This window comes from Oncorhynchus clarkii, chromosome 9, assembly GCF_045791955.1.
Source record: "Oncorhynchus clarkii lewisi isolate Uvic-CL-2024 chromosome 9, UVic_Ocla_1.0, whole genome shotgun sequence".
Taxonomy (NCBI): Eukaryota; Metazoa; Chordata; class Actinopteri; order Salmoniformes; family Salmonidae; genus Oncorhynchus; species Oncorhynchus clarkii.
This window is the reverse complement of record NC_092155.1, coordinates 73248668-73272027: the sequence shown is the minus strand read 5'-3', so window position 1 is coordinate 73272027 and position 23360 is coordinate 73248668. Positions and strand designations below refer to the sequence as shown.

The window sequence follows — 23360 nt, the reverse complement described above, 5'->3', positions numbered from 1 at the left end:
CTCACATAGGCTATCATATGGCTCCCATAGGCTATCATAGGGCTGCCATAGGCTATCATAGGGCTCCCATAGGCTATCACAGGGCTCCCATAGGGCTATCATATGGTTCTCATACAGCTCTCATAGGGCTTCCATTGGGGTATCATAGGGCTCCCGAAGGGCTATCTATCATAGGGTTATTATGGGGCTCCCATAGGGTTATCATGGGACTCCCATAGGGTTATCATGGGGCTCCCATAGGTTTCCCATATGGTTATCATGGGGCTCCCATATGGTTATCATGGGGCTCCCATAGGGTTATCATGGGGGCTCCCATAGGGTTATCATGGGGTCTCCCATAGGGCTATCATGGGGGCTCCCATAGGGTTATCATGGGGGCTCCCATAGGGCTATCATGGGGCTCCCATAGGTTTCCCATATGGTTATCATGTGGTTATCATAGGACTCCCATGGAGTCATCATAGGGCTCTCATAGGGTTATCATAGGGCTCTCATGGGGCTCTCATAGGGTTATCATAGGGCTCTCATAGGGTTATCATAGGGCTCCCATAGGGTTATCATAGGGCTCTCATAGGGTTATCATAGGGCTCTCATGGGGCTCTCATAGGGTTATCATAGGGCTCTCATAGGGTTATCATAGGGCTCCCATAGGGTTATCATAGGGCTCTCATAGGGTTATCATAGGGCTCTCATAGGGTTATCATAGGGCTCTCATATGGTTATCATGGGGCTCTCATTAGGCTTTCATAGGGTTATCATAGGGCTCTCATAGGGTTATCATAGGGTTATCATAGGGCTCTCATAGGGTTATCATAGGGCTCTCATAGGGTTATCATAGGGCTCTCATATGGTTATCATGGGGCTCTCATAAGGCTCTCATAGGGTTATCATAGGGCTCGCATAGGGCTCCCATAGGGCTCCCATAGGGTTATCATAGGGCTCCCATAGGGCTCCCATAGGGCTCCCATAGGGCTCCCATAGGGCTCTCATAGTGCTCTGTTCAAAAGTGGTGCAATAAGAAATAGGGTGTCATTTGTGATGCAGTCTGTGTTTGTTGTGTCTGTTATGTTTGTTGTGTCTGTTCTGTTTGTTGTGTCTGTTTTGTTTGTTGTGTCTGTTCTGTCTGTTCTGTTTGTTGTGTCTGTTCTGTCTGTTCTGTTTGTTGTGTCTGTTCTGTTTGTTGTGTCTGATCTGTTTGTTGTGTCTGTTCTGTTTGTTGTGTCTGTTTTGTTTGTTGTGTCTGTTTTGTTTGTTGTGTCTGTTCTGTCTGTTCTGTTTGTTGTGTCTGTTCTGTCTGTTTTGTTTGTTGTGTCTGATCTGTTTGTTGTGTCTGTTCTGTTTGTTGTGTCTGTTTTGTTTGTTGGTGTTCTATTGTTGTGTTGTGTCTGTTCTGTCTGTTGGTGTTCTATTGTTGCGTTGTGTCTGTTCTGTCTGTTGGTGTTCTATTGTTGCGTTGTGTCTGTTCTGTCTGTTGGTGTTCTATTGTTGCGTTGTGTCTGTTCTGTCTGTTGGTGTTATATTGTTGTGTTGTGTCTGTTCTGTCTGTTGGTGTTCTATTGTTGCGTTGTGTCTGTTCTGTCTGTTGGTGTTCTATTGTTGCGTTGTGTCTGTTCTGTCTGTTGGTGTGCTATTGTTGTGTTGTGTCTGTTCTGTCTGTTGGTGTGCTATTGTTGTGTTGTGTCTGTTCTGTCTGTTGGTGTGCTATTGTTGCGTTGTGTCTGTTCTGTCTGTTGGTGTGCTATTGTTGTGTTGTGTGTGTAAATGTAAAAAAAAAAAAAAACATGTGCTGATGAATGCTCCTCGTAACTAAGCAACAGACAACATGTCAAGCCTCTTGTCTTGTTATTTGACCCATAGAGATACAACAATATGGTATGGCATAGGCTACTATAATTAGTGTTGTATTTAGTTCCGTGGCTGAACCCCTGTGAAATAATGAATCAGTCAAGGCAGGATGTGAACCTGTTATCCAATAACGGGAACAGTTGGCTGTTGAAAATACTGACTTTCCACGTGTCCCAAATCAATCAATTATTCACTGCAGGCACCATACAAAATCAGGGCAACATCAATATTTCAAGGCCTGGTTTATCTTTAAGGCCCGGTTTCCCGATAGCAATGGAACTAAGGCTTAGCAGTGTTTAAACGAAGCATATTTCCTACAAAAGCCGAAGATGTAACATGGGATTCCCAAAACAACACGCAGAATGAACAGTCGCTACTAAGTGCGTCGTTGGAGCATTTTGTCGATACTGATGGGATCGAAAGAAAGGAAACGCTGCTCTCGGGTCCGCTTTCTCAATTCAAATTTGACCTTAACATTATAATTATTTCACAATACTGACGACGGATCAGCTCTTAGAGAGCTATTGTCACCTACGGCTGCAAATATTGATGCGGCGTATTCTAACGCTTTCCCAATAAAAATGCACTAAATCACCGATTTGGCACATCATTGCGCGCATGTTAGGCTACACATCATGAGATATGTTGTGACAAATTACAGACAGTAGCCCACAAGTAGCAAAAATATAATTATATTTATTGAACATTAAATGTATTTCAATATTATTGAAATAGGCCTATAGCCTTCTGTATTCATATTTTAATGCGGTCATTTCGATGTTCATATGAAGCATGATTTTAGTCGCTTGTTTGTATCAATTACAAAGACATGAGCAACTTTGTATCTGCAGTCAACTTTGTTCTGAAGTTATCGGCGGTCACAGAGAGACGATAACTCATGTGATTATATGTATAGCGGAGATCTTCTGTGTATAAGGTGACGCGGGAGGGCAACAACAAAAAAAAGCATCTTGCGACGGACACACTTAGCTGTTTTACGAGTGATCTGAGGCATGTAGATGACGAGCATTATCAAGTGCGACATTAATAACGACGGTTATGGGAAAGAGCTCAGAGATTTATCGATGCTCCTACCAAGGTTCTAGCTAGGAACGCCCTTCACACTGTGTCCTGTATTAAAGTTAATTAGAAGTCATTTTGCAAGCCAATAACTGGAAGTCTATGGATATCTGCTAGCATGCAATTCAACATCGAAATTAGGATATGTCTAAAAAAAATAATACTTGAATCAGTTATAGAACCCATTGCCCTATATGGTTGTGAGGTGTTGGGTCTGCTCACCAACCAAGAATTCACAAAATAGGACAAACACTAAATTGAGACTCTGCATGCAGAATTCTGCAAAACCATCCCCAGTGTACAACGTAAAACACCAAATAATTAATGCAGAGCAGAATTAGGATGATACTCACTAACTATCCGAATCCAGAAAGGAGCCTTCCAATTCTACAACCACCTAAAAGGAAGTGATTCCCAAACTTTCATCACCTACAGAGAGATTAACCTAGTGAAGAGTCCCCTATGCAAGCTGGTCCTGGGGCTCTGTTCACAAACACAAATAGGCCCTACAGAGACCCAGGACAGCAACACAATTAGACTCAACCAAATCATGAGAAAACAAAAAGATAATTACTTGACACATTGGAAAGCATTAACAAAAAAACAGAGCAAACTAGAATGCTATTTGGCCCTAAACTGAGAGTACACAGTGGCAGAATACCTGACCACTGTGACTGACCCAAACTTAAGGAAAGCTTTGACTATGTACAGACTCAGTGAGCATAGCTTTGCTATTGAGAAAGGCTGCTGTAGGCAGACCTGGCTCTCAAGAGAAGACAGGCTATGTGCACACTGCCCACACAATGAGGTGGAAACTGAGCTGCACTTCCTAACCTACTGCCCAATGTATGACCATATTAGAGACACATATTTCCCTCAGATTACACAAACCCACAAAATCCCTTTAATTGGGGAGAGAGAGAGAGAGAGAGAGAGAGAGAGAGAGAGAGAGAAGTGGGGGAGGGGTTGTCTCTTCCCACAGCCACAATAGGGGCGGAGGCTATTGTTGTGTTCTCTGTTGCCATGGAACATCTATGGACCATTTTAAACACCATTATGGAACATTTTCCTTTCTTATATTACCATCTAGTGGACGATTGGAGTTAGTGGACATATTTATCATAACATTAGGGAAAGGGAAAGGGGATACCTAGTCAGTTGCACAACTGAATGCATTCAACCGAAAAGTGTCTAATGCATTTAAACCAACCTGATGGAGTCATAGTTTCATTAGGGAACTTATTTTCCCTCCTGAGAGGTTCCTCCTGTTGTTCTCTTAATATTTATATAGATTTATTCTAAACTAAGCAAAAAAATCAACATCCCTTTTCAGGACCCTGTCTTTCAAAGATAATTTGTAAAAATCCAAATAACTTCACTGATCCTCATTGTAAAGGGTTTAAACACTGTTTCCCATGCCTGTTCAATGAACCATAAACCATTAATGAACATGCACCTGTGGAACGGTCGTTAACACTAACAGGTACAGACGGTAGGCAATTAAGGTCACAGTTATGAAAATTTAGGACACTAAAGGCCTTTCTACGGCCTCTGAAAAACACCAAAAGAAAGATTCCCAGGGTCCCTGCTCATCTGCGTGAACGTGCCTGAGGCATGCTGCAAGGAGGCATGAGGACTGCAGATGTGGCCAGAGCAATAAATTGCAATGTCCATACTGTGAGACGTCTAAGACAGCGCAACAGGGAGACAGGACAGACAGCTGATCGTCCTCGCAGTGGCAGACCACGTGTAACAACACCTGCACAGGATCGGTACATCCGAACAACACCCCCCTGGACAGGTAGAGGATGGCAACAACAACTGCCAGAGTTACACCAGGAACACACAATCCCTCCATCAGTGCGCAGACTGTCTGCAATAGGCTGAGAGAGGCTGGACTGAGGGCTTGTAGGCCTGTTGTAAGGCAAGTCCTCACCAGATATCACCGGCAACAACGTCGCCTATGGGCACAAACCCACCGTCGCTGGACCAGACAGGACTGGCAAAAGTGATCTTCACTGACGAGTCGCGGTTTTGTCTCACCAGGGGTGATGGTCGGATTCGCGTTTATCAATGAAGGAATGGGCGTTACACCGAGGCCTGTACTCTGGAGCGGGATCGATTTGGAGGTGGAGGGTGAGTGGACTGAGCTTATTATCATTGCAGGCAATCTCAACGCTGTGCGTTACAGGGAAGACATCCTCCTCCCTCATGTGGTACCCCTCCTGCAGGCTCATCCTGACATGACCCTCCAGCATGACAATGCCACCAGCCATACTGCTCGTTCTGTGCGTGATTTCCTGCAAGACAGGAATGTCAGTGTTCTGCCATGGCCAGCGAAGAGCCCGGATCTCAATCCCATAGAGCACGTCTGGGACCTGTTGGATCGGAGGGTGGGGCTAGGGCCGTTCCCCCCAGAAATGTCAGGAACTTGCAGGTGCCTTGGTGGAAGAGTGGGGTAACATATCACAGCAAGAACTGGCAAATCTGGTGCAGTCCATGAGGAGGAGATGCACTGCAGTTCTTAATGCAGCTGGTGGCCACACCAGATACTGACTGTTACTTTTGATTTTGACCCCCCCTTTGTTCAGGGACACATTATTCCATTTCTGTTAGTCACATGTCTGTGGAACTTGTTCAGTTTATGTCTCAGTTGTTGAATTTTGTTATGTTCATACAAATATTTACACATGTTAAGTTTACTGAAAATAAACGCAGCTGACAGTGAGAGGACGTTTATTTTTTTGCTGAGTTTATATGTTAGTTGGTGGTGTGTAATAGTGGTATATAGATGGTGGAGTGTAATAGTGGTATATAGTTGGTGGTATGTAATAGTGGTATATAGTTGGTGGTATGTAATAGTGGTATATAGTTGGTGGTATGTAATAGTGGTATATAGTTGGTGGTGTGTAATAGTGGTATATAGTTGGTGGTATGTAATAGTGGTATATAGTTGGTGGTATGTAATAGTGGTATATAGTTGGTGGTATGTAATAGTGGTATATAGTTGGTGGTATGTAATAGTGGTATATAGTTGGTGGTATATAGTGGTATATAGATGGTAGTGTGTAATAGTGGTATATAGATGGTGGTGTGTAATAGTGGTATATAGATGTTAGTTGGTGGTGTGTAATAGTGGTATATAGTTGGTGGTGTGTAATAGTGGTATATAGATGGTGGTATGTAATAGTGGTATTTAGATGTTAGATGGTGGTGCAATTATTTAATTTCCCCCTTCGTGGTTAGAGCGTCGGGCCAGTAACCGAAAGGTTGCTGGATCGAATCCCAGAGCTGAAGCTAAAAATCTGTCGTTCTGTCCCAGAGCAAGGCAGTTAACCCACTGTTCCCCTGGCACCAAAGACGTGGATGTCGATTAAGGCAGCCACCCCCCCCCCCCCCCCCCTTTCTGATTCAGAAGGGTTGGGTTACATGCGGTAGACACATTTCAGTTGAAGACACTCAGTTGTACAACTGACTAGGTATCCCCATTTCCCTTTCCTTTTTCGTTTTTGTATCACATAATGTAACGTGATTGAATACAAGCAAACTGACAGTAGGTGGCGACATGCACAAACAAAATGTGCAAACGCCTTGATACCAAAACAGAAGAAGAACCTTACCGCTCTTTTTTTTCTAAAGGGGGCACGGCGTGTGTCACGTTGCGTGGGACAGTCAGGAACACATTCACAACAATGTGGCAGAATCTTTGGAATTGGAAGTAACAGTCCTGTGAGTCCAAATGTTTACACTCTTATGTTGCTAAATTTGATGGGAAATACAACACACATGACAAAATTGCAATTGAGCGTTCAGTAGCTTGCTATAGCTAATGTTAGTTGTCTTGATTTAGCTAACGTAGCCCATTCGACACTTTACTAGTTAAATACACAGGTAGCTGTTGACTAACTAACCTGACGTATTGGTTTAATTTGTCTGTTCCGCTTGAATTGTCCATGTCTTTCTTGTTAACTAGCTAACGTAACGTTACGTAGCTGAAGTGATACAGTTTTTGTCTCTTTCCTTGTGCAACACGATGTGTAACGTTCGCTAATTAGTCAACCTCCGAAAGGGCTTATTAATGTCAAAATGAGTTAGCTCTCAGTTTATCTATCTAATCCAAAAAAAGAGCCCTTATGCCGTGACATTGTGAATTCGCAATGCCGTGACCCGGATTCGAACCGGGGTTGCTGCGGCCACAACGCAGAGTACTAACCACTATACGATCACGGCGAGCTACCAGGGCTGTGTGGAAGGAGGGGATTCTGGGCTACTCAAACGTGCACATATGTCTACGCAGTGACGTAAACACGCCCGCTAAGCGGTTTCTCTTTTTTTTTCTTCTTCAAAAGCTCGTTCACGGATGTTTAGGAACAGGTATAATTTGCTTGTTTGTTAATTAGCCAGTTCAAATCAATCAATGGAATTTTGAAAGATTAGGATGAACAGTGTCGGAGTCCGCAGTATGTATGTATGAGATGGGATGTATAATCATTATGGACAGTAACGTTTTGTGTATACAGTGTATATAGTGTATCTGAAGAATACGTGGATATAATAGTATATGTAACGTTACAGCAATAGTTGAATAGGATGGCCTTGACTATAATACAGTGTATATTCATGTGAAACGGGTACAACGGTATGTAAACATTATTACATTGACCAGTGGTCCATGTACAAAGGCCTGCAGCCACTACGGTGCAGGGTTGATTAACCGGCTAGTGACAGTGATTAAGTTTAGCTAAACAAACATTTTCGTTTTAGCCAGACTATAGTTATTCCAGGGAGGGAAAAAAAGAGCCCATTTGCCGTGACATTGTGTATCGCAATGCCGTGACCCGGATTCGAACCGGGGTTGCTGCGGCCACAACGCAGAGTACTAACCACTATACGATCACGGCGAGCTACCAGGGCTGTGCGCTAAGAAGGAGGAAATAGATTTTTAACTGAAGCCTGCAGTGACGTGGACAAGCGCAACCATTTCATTTGCATGCAAGTATTCACATTAATTGTCCAAGCCGTTGTAATATTTCACTCAATGTAATTGATTTAGTTTTGAGATGTATATAATCTAATATTTGCATAGCTAACGTTAGCTAGTACTACCGAAATATATATTTACATTTTATTTGTTTATTTAATCTCTATTTTATCATGGAGTCATAGTGAGACCAATATCTATTTCACAGATTAGCGCTAAATTACAGAAATACCCAACACACATCAGAATACAAATGAAACGCAACCAGAAAGAAAAACATGCTCATAAATGAACATATTCATCAGTAATAAGGTCCGCTTTCTGAATTGACCTACCAAAACATCCAATTGAAGAACCACTAACAACTAAAAGGAGTTTTAACTAACTCAATCGAGACTGAAGGAATTTCCACTTAAACATCCCTGGGACTGGGGTGTGGTTTTACATGCAGCCTGGTTGAGAACCAGTTGAAGAAAGCCTCTGAATTAGCAGTGAGTGATCAACACTATCAAAGTCTTTTGACAGGTCAATTAGAGGGCAGAACAATGTTGCCTTTATCCATACAATTAACACACAATTTACATATTTCATATCAACACTAGCGTATGGTGTGTGTGTGTGTATATATATATATATATTACCCATGTTGTATGCCAAGTGTGTGTGTGTGTATATATATATATATACCAACGTTTGTTGTGTGTGTGTATATATAATTACCCATGTTTGTTGTATGCCAAATAGCTGTTTTTATAGTAGTTTGAATGGCTAACAGTGGCTTTTTCTCAGGAGGATACTCCAGAGCTGTGATAATGAATGGAAAACTCATCCCCCATACTCCACTGGCTGTGGACTTCTGGCAGGTCAGGAAGTGTCCGCATGTCCGCCTGTTCTTCCTGTCCCATATGCACAGTGACCATACCGTGAGCCTGACCTCGACCTGGGCCAACAGACCAATCTACTGTTCACCGGTTACTGCCACGCTGCTCAAACTCAAACTACAGGTGTGAAAGACAAAGTATCAATTGTATTCTACATTAAACACACGGCAACATGAGGAATGTAGATATGGGATAATTGTTTAAACTATTCTTGCTTGCCATTACCAATTCTTGAGCTAGCTTTTGAAATATGAATGACTGTATACACCATAGCGTCAGTGGAGGCTGGTGAAGGGAGGACGGCTCATAGTAATAGCTGGAATGGAGCGACTGAGACCATGTATTTGATCCCATTCCACCAATTCCGCTCCAGCAATTACCATGAGCCCGTCCTCCCCAATTAAGGTGCCACCAACCACCCTCTGCGTAGCATCTACTTTTTTAATTTGCAAAAGTGTTGATTAGCTTTTAGGTGCTCTATACTTCAGTTTGTGATAAGGCCTCCTCTCCTCTTCCCTGTGTTCAGGTCAGAGAGAGATGGATCCATCCTCTAGAGGTGGGCGAACCCAACATGTTGCCTCTGGATGATATAGGCAAGGAGAGGTTGACCGTCACTCTCATGGATGCTAACCACTGTCCAGGGGCGGTCATGTTCCTGTTCCAAGGATACTTTGGCACCATACTGTATACTGGTGACTATTCCACACACTATACTCTACACTGGTGACTATTCTACACGCCATACTGTACATACTACACTGTACTTCACAGTCTCTCTCTCTAACTAGTCAACTTTGGCATTTAGCCAGCCAATGAAGTGACACACAGATTGTACAATATTAGGAGGCAATATATATATATATATATATATATATATATATATATATATATAATCTCAGCAAAAAAAGAAACGTCCTCTCACTGTCAGCTGCGTTTATTTTCAGCAAACTTAACATGTAAATATTTGTATGAACATAAGATTCAACAACTGAGAGACAAACTGAACAAGTTTCACAGACATGTGACCAACAGAAATGTAATAATGTGTCCCTGAACAAAGGGGGGGGGGGGTCAAAATCAAAAGTAACAGTCAGTATCTGGTGTGGCCACCAGCTGCATTAAGTACTGCAGTGCATCTCCTGCTCATGGACTGCACCAGATTTGCCAGTTCTTGCTGTGATATGTCACCCCACTCTTCCGCCAAGGCACCTGCAAGTTCCCGGACATTTCTGGGGGGAATGGCCCTAGCCCCACCCTCTGATCCAACAGGTCCCAGACGTGCTCAATGGGATTGAGATCCGGGCTCTTCGCTGGCCATGGAGGAACACTGACATTCCTGTCTTGCAGGAAATCACACACAGAACGAGCAGCATGGCTGGTGGCATTGTCATGCTGGAGGGTCATGTCAGGATGAGCCTGCAGGAAGGGTACCACATGAGGGTGGAGGATGTCTTCCCTGTAACGCACAGCGTTGAGATTGCCTGCAATGCTCAACAAGCTCAGTCCGATGATGCTGTGACACACCGCCCCAGACCATGATGGACCCTCCACCTCCAAATCGATCCCGCTCCAGAGTACAGTCCTCGGTGAAACGCTCCTTCCTTCGACAAGAAATGCAAATCCGACCATCACCCCTGGTGAGACGAAAACTCGTCTTGTCAGTGAAGTGCACTTTTTGCCAGTCCTGTCTGGTCCAGCGACGGTGGGTTTGTGCCCATAGGCAACGTTGTTGCCAGTGATGTCTGGTGAGGACCTGCCTTACAACAGGCCTACAAGCCCTCAGTCCAGCCTATTGAGGACAGTCTGAGCACTGATAGAGGGATTGTGCGTTCCTGGTGTAACTCGGGCAGTTGTTGTTGCCATCCTGTATCTGTCCCGCAGGTGTGATGTTCGGATGTACCGATCCTGTGCAGGTGTTGTTACACGTGGTCTGCCACTGCGAGGACGATCAGCTGTCCGCCCTGTTTCCCTGTTGCGCTGTCTTAGGCGTCTCACAGTACAGACAATGCAATTTATTGCCCTGGCCACATCTGCAGTCTTCATGCCTCCTTGCAGCATGCCTGTTCACACAGATGAGCAGGGACCCTGGGCATCTTTCTTTTGGTGTAGAAAGGATCAGTACAAAGGCCTCTTTAGTGTCCTAAGTTTAATTGCCTACCGTCTGTAAGCTGTTAGTGTCTTAACGAACGTTCCATAGGTGCATGTTCATTAATTGTTTGTTTCATTAACAAGCATGGGAAGCAGTGTTTAAACCCTTTACAATGAAGATTTGTGAAGTTATTTGGATTTTTACGAATTATCTTTGAAAAACAGGGTCCTGAAAAAGGGACGTTTCGTTTTTTGCTGAGTTTATATATGTAACAGTATAAATTTAGACCGTCCCCTCGCGCATACCCGGGCGTGAACCAGGGACCTTCTGCACACATCAACAGTCACCCTCGAAGCATCGTTACCCATCGCTCCACAAAAGCCGCGGCCCTTGCAAAGCAAGGGGAACTACTACTTCAAGGTCTCAGAGCAAGTGACGTCACCGATTGAAACGCTATTTAGCGCACACTGCTAACTAAGCTAGCCGTTTCACATCCGTTACATATATACAGTGCCTTGCGAAAGTATTCGGCCCCCTTGAACTTTGCGACCTTTTGCCACATTTCAGGCTTCAAACATAAAGATATAAAACTGTATTTTTTTGTGAAGAATCAACAACAAGTGGGACGCAATCATGAAGTGGAACGACATTTATTGGATATTTCAAACTTTTTTAACAAATCAAAAACTGAAGAATTGGGCATGCAAAATTATTCAGCCCCCTTAAGGTAATACTTTGTAGCGCCACCTTTTGCTGCGATTACAGCTGTAAGTCGCTTGGGGTATGTCTCTATCAGTTTTGCACATCGAGAGACTGACATTTTTTCCCATTCCTCCTTGCAAAACAGCTCGAGCTCAGTGAGGTTGGATGGAGAGCATTTGTGAACAGCAGTTTTCAGTTCTTTCCACAGATTCTCGATTGGATTCAGGTCTGGACTTTGACTTGGCCATTCTAACACCTGGATATGTTTATTTTTGAACCATTCCATTGTAGATTTTGCTTTATGTTTTGGATCATTGTCTTGTTGGAAGACAAATCTCCGTCCCAGTCTCAGGTCTTTTGCAGACTCCATCAGGTTTTCTTCCAGAATGGTCCTGTATTTGGCTCCATCCATCTTCCCATCAATTTTAACCATCTTCCCTGTCCCTGCTGAAGAAAAGCAGGCCCAAACCATGATGCTGCCACCACCATGTTTGACAGTGGGGATGGTGTGTTCAGCTGTGTTGCTTTTACGCCAAACATAACGTTTTGCATTGTTGCCAAAAAGTTCCATTTTGGTTTCATCTGACCAGAGCACCTTCTTCCACATGTTTGGTGTGTCTCCCAGGTGGCTTGTGGCAAACTTTAAACAACACTTTTTATGGATATCTTTAAGAAATGGCTTTCTTCTTGCCAGTCTTCCATAAAGGCACTGTGTATATACAGTGCCTTGCGAAAGTATTCGGCCCCCTTGAACTTTGCGACCTTTTGCCACATTTCAGGCTTCAAACATAACGATATAAAACTGTATTTTTTTGTGAAGAATCAACAACAAGTGGTACACAATCATGAAGTGGAACGACATTTATTGGATATTTCAAACTTTTTTAACAAATCAAAAACTGAAAAAATGGGCATGCAAAATTATTCAGCCCCTTTACTTTCAGTGCAGCAAACTCTCTCCAGAAGTTCAGTGAGGATCTCTGAATGATCCAATGTTGACCTAAATGACTAATGATGATAAATACAATCCACCTGTGTGTAATCAAGTCTCAGTATAAATGCACCTGCACTGTGATAGTCTCAGAGGTCCGTTAAAAGCGCAGAGAGCATCATGAAGAACAAGGAACACACCAGGCAGGTCCGAGATACTGTTGTGAAGAAGTTTAAAGCTGGATTTGGATACAAAAAGATTTCCCAAGCTTTAAACATCCCAATGAGCACTGTGCAAGCGATAATATTGAAATGGAAGGAGTATCAGACCACTGCAAATCTACCAAGACCTGGCCGTCCCTCTAAACTTTCAGCTCATACAAGGAGAAGACTGATCAGAGATGCAGCCAAGAGGCCCATGATCACTCTAGATGAACTGCAGAGATCTACAGCTGAGGTGGGAGACTCTGTCCATAGGACAACAATCAGTCGTATATTGCACAAATCTGGCCTTTATGGAAGAGTGGCAAGAAGAAAGCCATTTCTTAAAGATATCCATAAAAAGTGTTGTTTAAAGTTTGCCACAAGCCACCTGGGAGACACACCAAACATGTGGAAGAAGGTGCTCTGGTCAGATGAAACCAAAATGGAACTTTTTGGCAACAATGCAAAACGTTATGTTTGGCGTAAAAGCAACACAGCTGAACACACCATCCCCACTGTCAAACATGGTGGTGGCAGCATCATGGTTTGGGCCTGCTTTTCTTCAGCAGGGACAGGGAAGATGGTTAAAATTGATGGGAAGATGGATGGAGCCAAATACAGGACCATTCTGGAAGAAAACCTGATGGAGTCTGCAAAAGACCTGAGACTGGGACGGAGATTTGTCTTCCAACAAGACAATGATCCAAAACATAAAGCAAAATCTACAATGGAATGGTTCAAAAATAAACATATCCAGGTGTTAGAATGGCCAAGTCAAAGTCCAGACCTGAATCCAATCGAGAATCTGTGGAAAGAACTGAAAACTGCTGTTCACAAATGCTCTCCATCCAACCTCACTGAGCTCGAGCTGTTTTGCAAGGAGGAATGGGAAAAAATTTCAGTCTCTCGATGTGCAAAACTGATAGAGACATACCCCAAGCGACTTACAGCTGTAATCGCAGCAAAAGGTGGCGCTACAAAGTATTAACTTAAGGGGGCTGAATAATTTTGCACGCCCAATTTTTTGGTTTTTGATTTGTTAAAAAAGTTTGAAATATCCAATAAATGTCGTTCCACTTCATGATTGTGTCCCACTTGTTGTTGATTCTTCACAAAAAAATACAGTTTTATATCTTTATGTTTGAAGCCTGAAATGTGGCAAAAGGTCGCAAAGTTCAAGGGGGCCGAATACTTTCGCAAGGCACTGTATGTGTATATATATATATATATATATATATATATATATATATATATATATATATATATATATATATATATATAGTGTGTGTGATTATATATATGTGTGTGTGTGTGTGTGTATTTAGTGTGTGTGTGTGTGTGTGTGTAGTGCCTGAAATGTAATAAAATATGTTTTCTCACCTTAATTCTAAAGAGTATGTACCTTCTCTGTCTTTCCAGGAGATTTTCGCTACACTCCGTCCATGCTGCGTGAGCCGTGTCTAAGGACCAACACCACTATAGATGTCCTGTACCTGGACAACACTAACTGTGACCCCACACGCACCCTGCCCTCCAGACAACGAGCCACTCAGCAGATCAAAGAGATCATCCGTAGCCAGCCCAAGCACAATGTTGTCATTGGTGAGACAGAGGCTTTTAACTGTTAAGCTACTCGTTTTTGTGTAGTTTGTCTGTGAACTGTAGTGGTGTGTGTAGTAGGTATTATATATACTGACCCCCCATACCCTAGGTTTATCAGAACTGACCCCCCCCCCCCCCCCCCAAACCCTAGGTTTATCTGAACTGACCCTCCCCCATACCCTAGGTTTATCTGAACTGCCCCCCTCCCCCACCCCCAAACCCTAGGTTTATCTGAACTGACCCTCCCCCCATACCCTAGGTTTATCAGAACTGCCCCCCCCCCCCCCCAAACCCTAGGTTTATCTGAACTGACCCCCCCCCATACCCTAGGTTTACCTGAACTGACCCCACTCCTGGTGGTATAGAGATGCAGTAGATCATGTTATATATATGTGTGTTGTGTGTTGTCTGCAGGCCTCTATACTCTGGGTAAGGAGTCTCTATTGGTACAGCTGGCCATGGAGTTTAAGACCTGGATTGAAGTGTCCATCGAGAGACTAAAGACTCTCCGAGCCCTGGAGCTACCAGATGTCTTCACCACTGAGCCAGGAGCGGGTCGGATCAGGGCTGTGGACCAGTCAGAGATCCGCTCCACCAACCTCCTCCGTTGGAACAGGGAACACCCCACCCTGGCCATCCTGCCCACCAGCAGACCCCTGGTCTCCTTCCACCCTAATGTCCATGTGGTGCCTTACTCTGACCACTCCTCCTACCAGGTAGGGATGAGTTCAACATTGACTACTCCTCCTACCAGGTGGGGATGAGGTCAACATTGTAGTAAAATAATAAGTACCTGCTGCACACACGACTTCACCTCTGCACATTATAACATTATCAATACTTTTTTTTCGCTACATTTTTGTTTTAGATTGGTAGGTCCATCTAGAGGCCAGCTATATAAACTTGTAGTGAGCATGGTTGAATTACCGACCTAGGTGGGGCCCATTTGATAATCTGTTATCATATTAAAACGGCAAACATTTGCCTCCACCCTATGGCAAAATGTGTAGAATTGCAGTAAATTAGCTATAAAACTGCAAATTTTTCTCTTCGCTGCATGGCAAAATGTGTAGATTTACAGTAAATTTCTCATAAAATTGCTAAATCTTCTCTCTGCCTCCATTGCAAAATGTGTAGAATTGCAGTAAATAAAACTTTAAAAGCAGATTTTCTCAGTCTTCGCTGTCACAAAAAGGCCCCTCATGAGTTCTGTGTTGTTGTGGCCCCCCCACCCCCCCATCAAAGTTGCCCATCCCTGGATTACACAGTCAAGTTGCAATTCATTCAAAAAATAACCCTTATGCTATGACATTGCAATGCCTTGACCCAGATTCGAACTAGAGTTTCTGCGGCCACAATGCAGAGTATTAACCACTATACGATCGCAACAAGCTACCAGGATATTAGGTTTAATAGCTCAAGCCTGCAGTGGTTTAACCCTTTGCATGCAAGGAGCGGTCCAAGACCATTTAAGATATTAAACTGGTTCTGTCTTGATGTCCCATCGAGAAACTAGTGTACGGACACCCTTGATTTAATTTAAATGTATTTATGTAACTCATCCCTCCTTCCTACCAGGAACTGGAGGACTTTGTCTCGGCCCTGCAGCCCACCTCCCTGGTCCCCATCGTGGGCAGGCTTACCTCTGGCATCCCCTCCTTCTCTGCCCTGCTGCCTAGGAGAAAACACCACGAAGTTCTGGTTCCCGAGTCAGTCCGCCACTATATGAAGGGCCGGCCTGAGTTGCAGGTTCAAGACACTGCTCAGTCCAGCTTCCTGGCTTACAGTAACCTGCTGCGGAGGCCTATCCGACCCCCTCCACCCAGAGGGGTGGTGTTTGAGTCCCCCTTTAAGGCCCCCTCCAGGCCTGGGTCGGTGGTGGACGAAGCCTGGGAGACAGGGTCCATGGAGCATCCTCATCAGGAGGAAGAGATGGACATGGAGATGGATGCAGAAAAAGATGGAGAAGATTCAGACTGTATACTGATGGATCTGAGTAAAGAACACAGCCCTACCACAGACATAGGGCCCAGCTCCAACCCCAACCCTAACCCCAGCCTGACCGGAGACCCTAACCCCAGCCTCAGCAGAGCCCCATGGAGCCTGAATCTGGTCCACAGGGTCTCAGAGAACCTGGATTTGGAGGAGAGTGTCCCTTTCAGTCTATTCACCCAGAGTAACTTTACACTCATGGAGGTCCTGAGAAACACTGCCATTTCACTGAGACCCAGAGCTGTGAGAGAGGAGACCCATCCTCAGCATTTGCTTCGTGACAATGACAATATGGCCGCCGAAAACTGTAACTTCAACGCAGTATCAGTTAACATAACCAGTTCCCACAATGGACAGCCAGACCAGGAGATAGAATGCCTTCCATTACCGCTTCTTAGCCTGAGCCCCTGTTCCAGTGACAGTACCTGTGTGAACACTAGTGACACCAATGACACACATACACAACCTGAACCTCCAGAAGACTGTGAGATGTCTCTTCTGCTGTCCCTCCCTTTCTCCGAGGAGGACGTGTCTGTCTCTGGTTGCTATAGGAACACTCTTCTTGACCGGAGTTTTTTGGAAAAGTTCAGCCTCTCTCCTTCAGATTTGAAGTAGGGTGAAGTTGCCCAAGCCTAGACACTGATCTCGGGTCAGTTTTTCGATTTTCCTCCACTAATGGTTAAGGGTAGGATTGGGAGAGGTGAAGCTGATCCTAGATCTGTACCTATTGGGAGCCTTCCAGTGAGGGAATAGCAGTCTTCAGTTCCACTCTGCTGTGGAGAGGTACCTTAGCTGCTGACGCGAGACAATGTGAATACTAACGTGTCAACGGTCTTTCCTCCACATTCCTTAAGAAGACTTGTACTGTTTTTTAAATTTATTTTTTGCTATGTCAGATGGAGATTTTCCATTTAAGTTTGTTTTTTTGGTTCAGGACTAGGCTTAATCTGTGTCTGGGGAAACTGGCCCGTTATGTTGACTTTAAGAAGTGCATATTTCACTGTGTCATTTAATTTCTGACATGATTGGTGTTTATACAGGTGCAGTATTTACTCAGCTCTCACCTACTCTATGTTATGGCTAGGTTGTAGGTTGCGTGGATTCATTTCATTCCCCGTAAATGTGCCACAGTGATTGAACCATGTTTTTAAGGATTAATTTCCCGTAAACCATGTTTTTAAGGATTCATTTCCCGTAAACCATGTTTTTAAGGATTCATTTCCCGTAATGTTCCACAGTGATTGAACCATGTTATTAAGGATTCATTTCCCGTAATGTGCCACAGTGATTGAACCATGTTATTAAGGATTCATTTCCCGTAATGTGCCACAGTGATTGAACCATGTTATTAAGGATTCATTTCCCGTAATGTGCCACAGTGATTGAACCATGTTTTTAATGTGACTCATTGGTGAAAGGCTTCATCCTGTAGCCAATGTATTCTATGCCTTTTAACCCATCTCACAGTTGATTATATATATAATATACACTGAGTATACCCAAACGTTAGGAACACCTTCCTCCTTGACTGGTGTCAAGCTCCCTGCCATTCAGGACCTATATGTCAGACAGAGGAAAGCCCGAAAACCTGCCAAAGACTCCAGCGACCAAAGCCTTAGACTGTTCATTCTGGTACCGCCCAGCAAACGGTCCTGGTGCATCGGCTCCCATAATAACAGGCGCTGAGACAGCTTCTACCCCCAAGCCATTAGACTGCTAAATAGTTAATTAAATGGTTACCCAGAATATCTGCACGGACCTTATCTTGTACTGATTCTATGCACACTCACAACACTATACACTGAGTGTACAAAACATTAGGAACACCTTCCTAATATTGAGTTGTAACCCCTTTTGCCCTCAGAACAGCCTCAATTTGTCGGGGCATTGACTCTACAAGGTGTCGAACGCGTTCCACAGGGATGCTGGCCCATGTTGACTCCAATGCTTCTCACAGTTGTGTCAAGTTGGATGTCCTTTGGGGGGTGGATGACTTTTGATACACACGAGAAACTGTTGAGCATGAAAATCCCAGAAGCGTTGCAGTTCTCGACACAAACAGGTGTGCCTGGCACCCACTACCATACCCAGTTCAAAGACACTTCAATGTTTTGTCTTTCCCAATCACCCTCTGAATGGCACACGTACACAATCCATGTCTCAATTGTCTCATGGCTTAAAAATCCTTCTTTAACCAGGTATCCTCCCCTTAATCAACACTGATTGAAAAGGATTTAACAAGTGACATCAATAAGGAATCATAGCTTTCACCTGGATTCACCTGGTCAGTCTATGTCATGGAAAGAGATGGGTTCTTAATGTTTTATATACTCTGTGTAGATTACCACAGTTGATTTAAATGTGTTACCTTTCTCACAGTCACTGTTCATTTAAAAAAAAGTATTGTAACCATGGAATTGAAATATATATATATGTAAAATAAAGTTTAAAATGTTGATGTTGGCATTTAATTGCTGTTTGTGGCTGCTGTACAAAGTTACTCAGTCATACTGTCGTTCCCAGTGCTGATGGAAAGCGTCTCCCAGTAGCTTGTAATTGCAACATTTGGCCAGAAGGAGGCAGTAGATTGCCGATAGATTTCATATGTTCTGGTGTTTCCCATAGAGAATGATAGAGGACTCAAGTTACAGAGCCCCAAACATTGACTCTAGCTAATTGAAAATGAATAGGGTTCAGATAAGAGTTTCCATGGGTGCATATATAAAGAATTTAAAGTGAATACATTATATAGATGTCAATAACAATCTAAATTCTAGTTCATACCTACTACCTACAGTATTTTTTTTATTTTTTTCCCACCTTTATTTAACCAGGTACACCAGTTGAGAACAAGTTCTCATTTACAACTGCGACCTGGCCAAGATGAAGCAAAGCAGTGCGACAAAAACATCACAGAGTTCCAGAAATAAACAAACTTTCTACCTCAGTTACACAAGTATAAACTTCTACCTCAGTTACACAAGTATAACCTTCTACCTCAGTTACACAAGTATAACCTTCTACCTCAGTTACACAAGTATAACCTTCTACCTCAGTTACATGTAAGTATAACCTTCTACCTCAGTTACATGTAAGTATAACCTTCTACCTCAGTTACATGTAAGTATAACCTTCTACCTCAGTTACATGTAAGTATTACCTTCTACCTCAGTTACATGTAAGTATTACCTTCTACCTCAGTTACATGTAAGTATAACCTTCTACCTCAGTTACATGTAAGTATAACCTTCTACCTCAGTTACATGTAAGTATAACCTTCTACCTCAGTTACATGTAAGTATAACCTTCTACCTCAGTTACATGTAAGTATTACCTTCTACCTCAGTTACATGTAAGTATTACCTTCTACCTCAGTTACATGTAAGTATTACCTTCTACCTCAGTTACATGTAAGTATAACCTTCTACCTCAGTTACATGTAAGTATAACCTTCTACCTCAGTTACATGTAAGTATAACCTTCTACCTCACTTACACAAGTATAACCTTCTACCTCAGTTACACAAGTATAACCTTCTACCTCAGTTACACAAGTATAACCTTCTACCTCAGTTACACAAGTATAACCTTCTACCTCATTTACATGTAAGTATAACCTTCTACCTCAGTTACATGTAAGTATAACCTTCTACCTCACTTACACAAGTATAACCTTCTACCTCAGTTACACAAGTATAACCTTCTACCTCAGTTACACAAGTATAACCTTCTACCTCATTTACATGTAAGTATAACCTTCTACCTCAGTTACATGTAAGTATAACCTTCTACCTCAGTTACATGTAAGTATAACCTTCTACCTCAGTTACACAAGTATAACCTTCTACCTCATTTACATGTAAGTATAACCTTCTACCTCAGTTACATGTAAGTATAACCTTCTACCTCAGTTACACAAGTATAACCTTCTACCTCAGTTACACAAGTATAATCTTCTACCTCAGTTACACAAGTATAACCTTCTACCTCAGTTACATGTAAGTATAACCTTCTACCTCAGTTACATGTAAGTATAACCTACCTCAGTTACATGTAAGTATAACCTTCTACCTCAGTTACATGTAAGTATTACCTTCTACCTCAGTTACATGTAAGTATTACCTTCTACCTCAGTTACATGTAAGTATTACCTTCTACCTCAGTTACATGTAAGTATTACCTTCTACCTCAGTTACATGTAAGTATAACCTTATACCTCAGTTACATGTAAGTATAACCTTCTACCTCAGTTACATGTAAGTATAACCTTCTACCTCAGTTATATGTAAGTATAACCTTCTACCTCAGTTACATGTAAGTATAACCTTCTACCTCACTTACACAAGTATAACCTTCTACCTCACTTACACAAGTATAACCTTCTACCTCAGTTACACAAGTATAACCTTCTACCTCAGTTACATGTAAGTATAACATTCTACCTCAGTTACACAAGTATAACCTTCTACCGCAGTTACACAAGTATAACCTTCTACCGCAGTTACACAAGTATAACCTTCTACCTCAGTTACATGTAAGTATAACCTTCTACCTCAGTTACATGTAAGTATTACCTTCTACCTCAGTTACATGTAAGTATTACATTCTACCTCAGTTACATGTAAGTATTACATTCTACCTCAGTTACATGTAAGTATTACCTTCTACCTCAGTTACATGTAAGTATTACCTTCTACCTCAGTTACATGTAAGTATAACCTTCTACCTCAGTTACATGTAAGTATAACCTTCTACCTCAGTTACATGTAAGTATAACCTTCTACCTCAGTTACATGTAAGTATAACCTTCTACCTCAGTTACATGTAAGTATAACCTTCTACCTCAGTTACATGTAAGTATAACCTTCTACCTCACTTAAACAAGTATAACCTTCTACCTCAGTTACACAAGTATAACCTTCTACCTCAGTTACACAAGTATAACCTTCTACCTCAGTTACATGTAAGTATAACATTCTACCTCAGTTACACAAGTATAACCTTCTACCTCAGTTACACAAGTATAACCTTCTACCTCAGTTACAAGAGCTGATGATAATCTCATCTGAGATGTGACAATAATGGTGATGGATGTACAGGGTTATGAGATGTGGGTGGGGTTCCACCTCCATCCATATACTGAGACAAACCTGGGATCAAAATCGCTTGTCTTTTTCTTTCAACTAATCTCTGTATCTGTATGTAATGTACCTGACAGGAAACAAATACTATTTGAACCCAGGTCTGTTACACTACAGAGCTGTGGCTCTTATCTCTTCCACAGCAGGTTTACCATATAGGCGGGAATCGGGTGCTATTTGGGATGCAGGCTATGCTTCTCTGTGCCCTTTCCATTGCCCCAGGGCGCCACACAGAGAGAAGCTCATCCTCCAACCGCTAATGGAACATGTGACCTTTGACTTTTACACTGTCAGCTGCACTGAGCAAGAGGGGCTGGGCTGGTGAGGAGCCAGGAAGAGGTGGACGAGAGAATTAGAACCAGATTCAGAGAGACCAGGAAGTAACATGAATTCTGTGTATCTCTATGGATTTTAAATGTATGATCATTATTTATTACGCACTATGTTTATTATGCTATATAAATGGTTGAGATGCTGACAAATGTGCTCCAATTGGCAGGAGGAGGTGTACTGGAGAGCAGGAACCAGAGAGGTGCCAGGGAGAAACGGGTATCTGCTGTATATCTCTCTGTGGACGTATTGGGGGGAAATTATGATTAATTTATTATGGAATATTTAAATTTTGGTCCTTTTTAGGCACTGAGCAAGAGGACCTGGTTAGGAGGAGGAGGTGAACTAAGGAAGTGAGACCAGAGAGACCAGGAAGGAACAGTTATACTGTATGATATGATATTCTTACCAAGCCGGTCTATACGTACTATATACTTTAGTTGACTTTCTGTTGGTGTCTGTGTGAATCATATGATTGAGAACAACAGATGGTCCTGGGCTCTCGGGAAGACTGTACCAAGTGCTGTATCCATTCATTCTGTCATCTGTGGGATTCAACTGTCAGAGAACTGACAAGCTGAGGCTGGCTAGAGCTGTCTTCCTTCTGCCTTCCCAATACCAGTTCCACTAATCTAGACAGCTTCACATCTCTACTGTATTGATTATATACAGTCTACAGTCTTTTCAGTGTTCCTTTTGTTCTGTGGGATTCAAATGCTATCAGGGAAATGACCAACTGAAGCTAGTTTGTCTTCCTCCTGCCTTCCTTCTCTCTTCCTCCTGCCTTCCTTCTCTCTTCCTCCTGCATTCCTTCTCTCTTCCACTTGCCTTCCTTCTCTCTTCCTCCTACCTTCCTTCTCTCTTCCTCCTCCTACATTCCTTCTCTCTTCCTCCTGTTTTCCTTCTCTCTTCCTCCTGTTTTCCTTCTCTCTTCCTCCTGCCTTCCTTCTACCTTCCTCCTGCCTTCCAAGCTCCATCTAGACAGTCATGCAGTGAAATCACAGTATTGTCAGAACGTTGTCAGAGATATGTTTAATTCCAGTAGAAGCCTCTTTAGGAGCCTCTGAGAGGTCTATCTCTGTCTCTGTTGTCTCTATACTAGATGAATGACAGGACTGGCCCCACCACTCTGGGGGACGGAGACAGGGCTGTGTCTCTCTCTGGGGGACGGAGACAGGGCTGTGTCTCTCTCTGGGGGACGGAGACAGGGCTGTGTCTCTCTCTGGGGGACGGAGACAGGGCTGTGTCTCTCTCTGGGGGACGGAGACAGGGCTGTGTCTCTCTCTGGGGGACGGAGACAGGGCAGTGTCTCTCTCTGGGGGACGGAGACAGGGCAGTGTCTCTCTCTGGGGGACGGAGACGGGGCAGTGTCTCTCTCTGGGGGACGGAGACAGGGCAGTGTCTCTCTCTGGGGGACGGAGACAGGGCAGTGTCTCTCTCTGGGGGACGGAGACAGGTCTGTGTCTCTCTCTGGGGGACGGAGACAGGGCAGTGTCTCTCTCTGGGGGACGGAGACAGGATTAACAATCAGCCAGGGACTCAAATGGCCCTGTAGGCCCTAGTCAAAAGTAGTGCACTATATAG

General features: G+C 43.2%; 1 protein-coding gene and 2 non-coding genes across 4 annotated transcripts; 1 reads left to right on the top strand and 2 right to left on the bottom strand.

Moving 5' to 3' along the window:
- The first annotated feature begins 6571 nt into the window (after window positions 1–6571).
- On the top strand, window positions 6572–18762 carry LOC139416927 (DNA cross-link repair 1B). 2 transcript variants are annotated; one of them, XM_071166105.1, is made up of 6 exons: window positions 6572–6654; window positions 8696–8910; window positions 9314–9479; window positions 14132–14314; window positions 14729–15030; window positions 15893–18762. In XM_071166105.1, exons 2-6 carry the CDS (start codon window positions 8719–8721, stop codon window positions 16919–16921), a joined length of 1872 nt encoding a protein of 623 aa, XP_071022206.1. In that variant the 5' UTR covers window positions 6572–6654; window positions 8696–8718; the 3' UTR covers window positions 16922–18762. The 2 variants fall into 2 exon arrangements, with proteins under 2 accessions (XP_071022206.1, XP_071022207.1); XM_071166106.1 differs by lacking the exon at window positions 6572–6654 and adding an exon at window positions 8340–8397 and having other exon boundaries at window positions 15893–17152.
- On the bottom strand, window positions 7084–7155 carry trnah-gug (transfer RNA histidin (anticodon GUG)). The gene has a single exon. It is a non-coding gene; the product is annotated as a tRNA-His (tRNA).
- Window positions 7755–7826, bottom strand: trnah-gug (transfer RNA histidin (anticodon GUG)). The gene has a single exon. It is a non-coding gene; the product is annotated as a tRNA-His (tRNA).
- Window positions 18763–23360: the final 4598 nt, after the last annotated feature.

What these genes read in the sequence shown, in the direction of transcription:
- LOC139416927 (XM_071166105.1), top strand. Translation starts at nt 8,719, where the DNA reads ATGAATGGAAAACTCATCCCCCATACTCCACTGGCTGTGGACTTCTGG. An exon ending in TGCTCAAACTCAAACTACAG is followed by an intron (nt 8,911 to 9,313) that starts GTGTGAAAGACA and finishes CCCTGTGTTCAG; the next exon opens with GTCAGAGAGAGATGGATCCA. An exon ending in TGGCACCATACTGTATACTG is followed by an intron (nt 9,480 to 14,131) that starts GTGACTATTCCA and finishes CTGTCTTTCCAG; the next exon opens with GAGATTTTCGCTACACTCCG.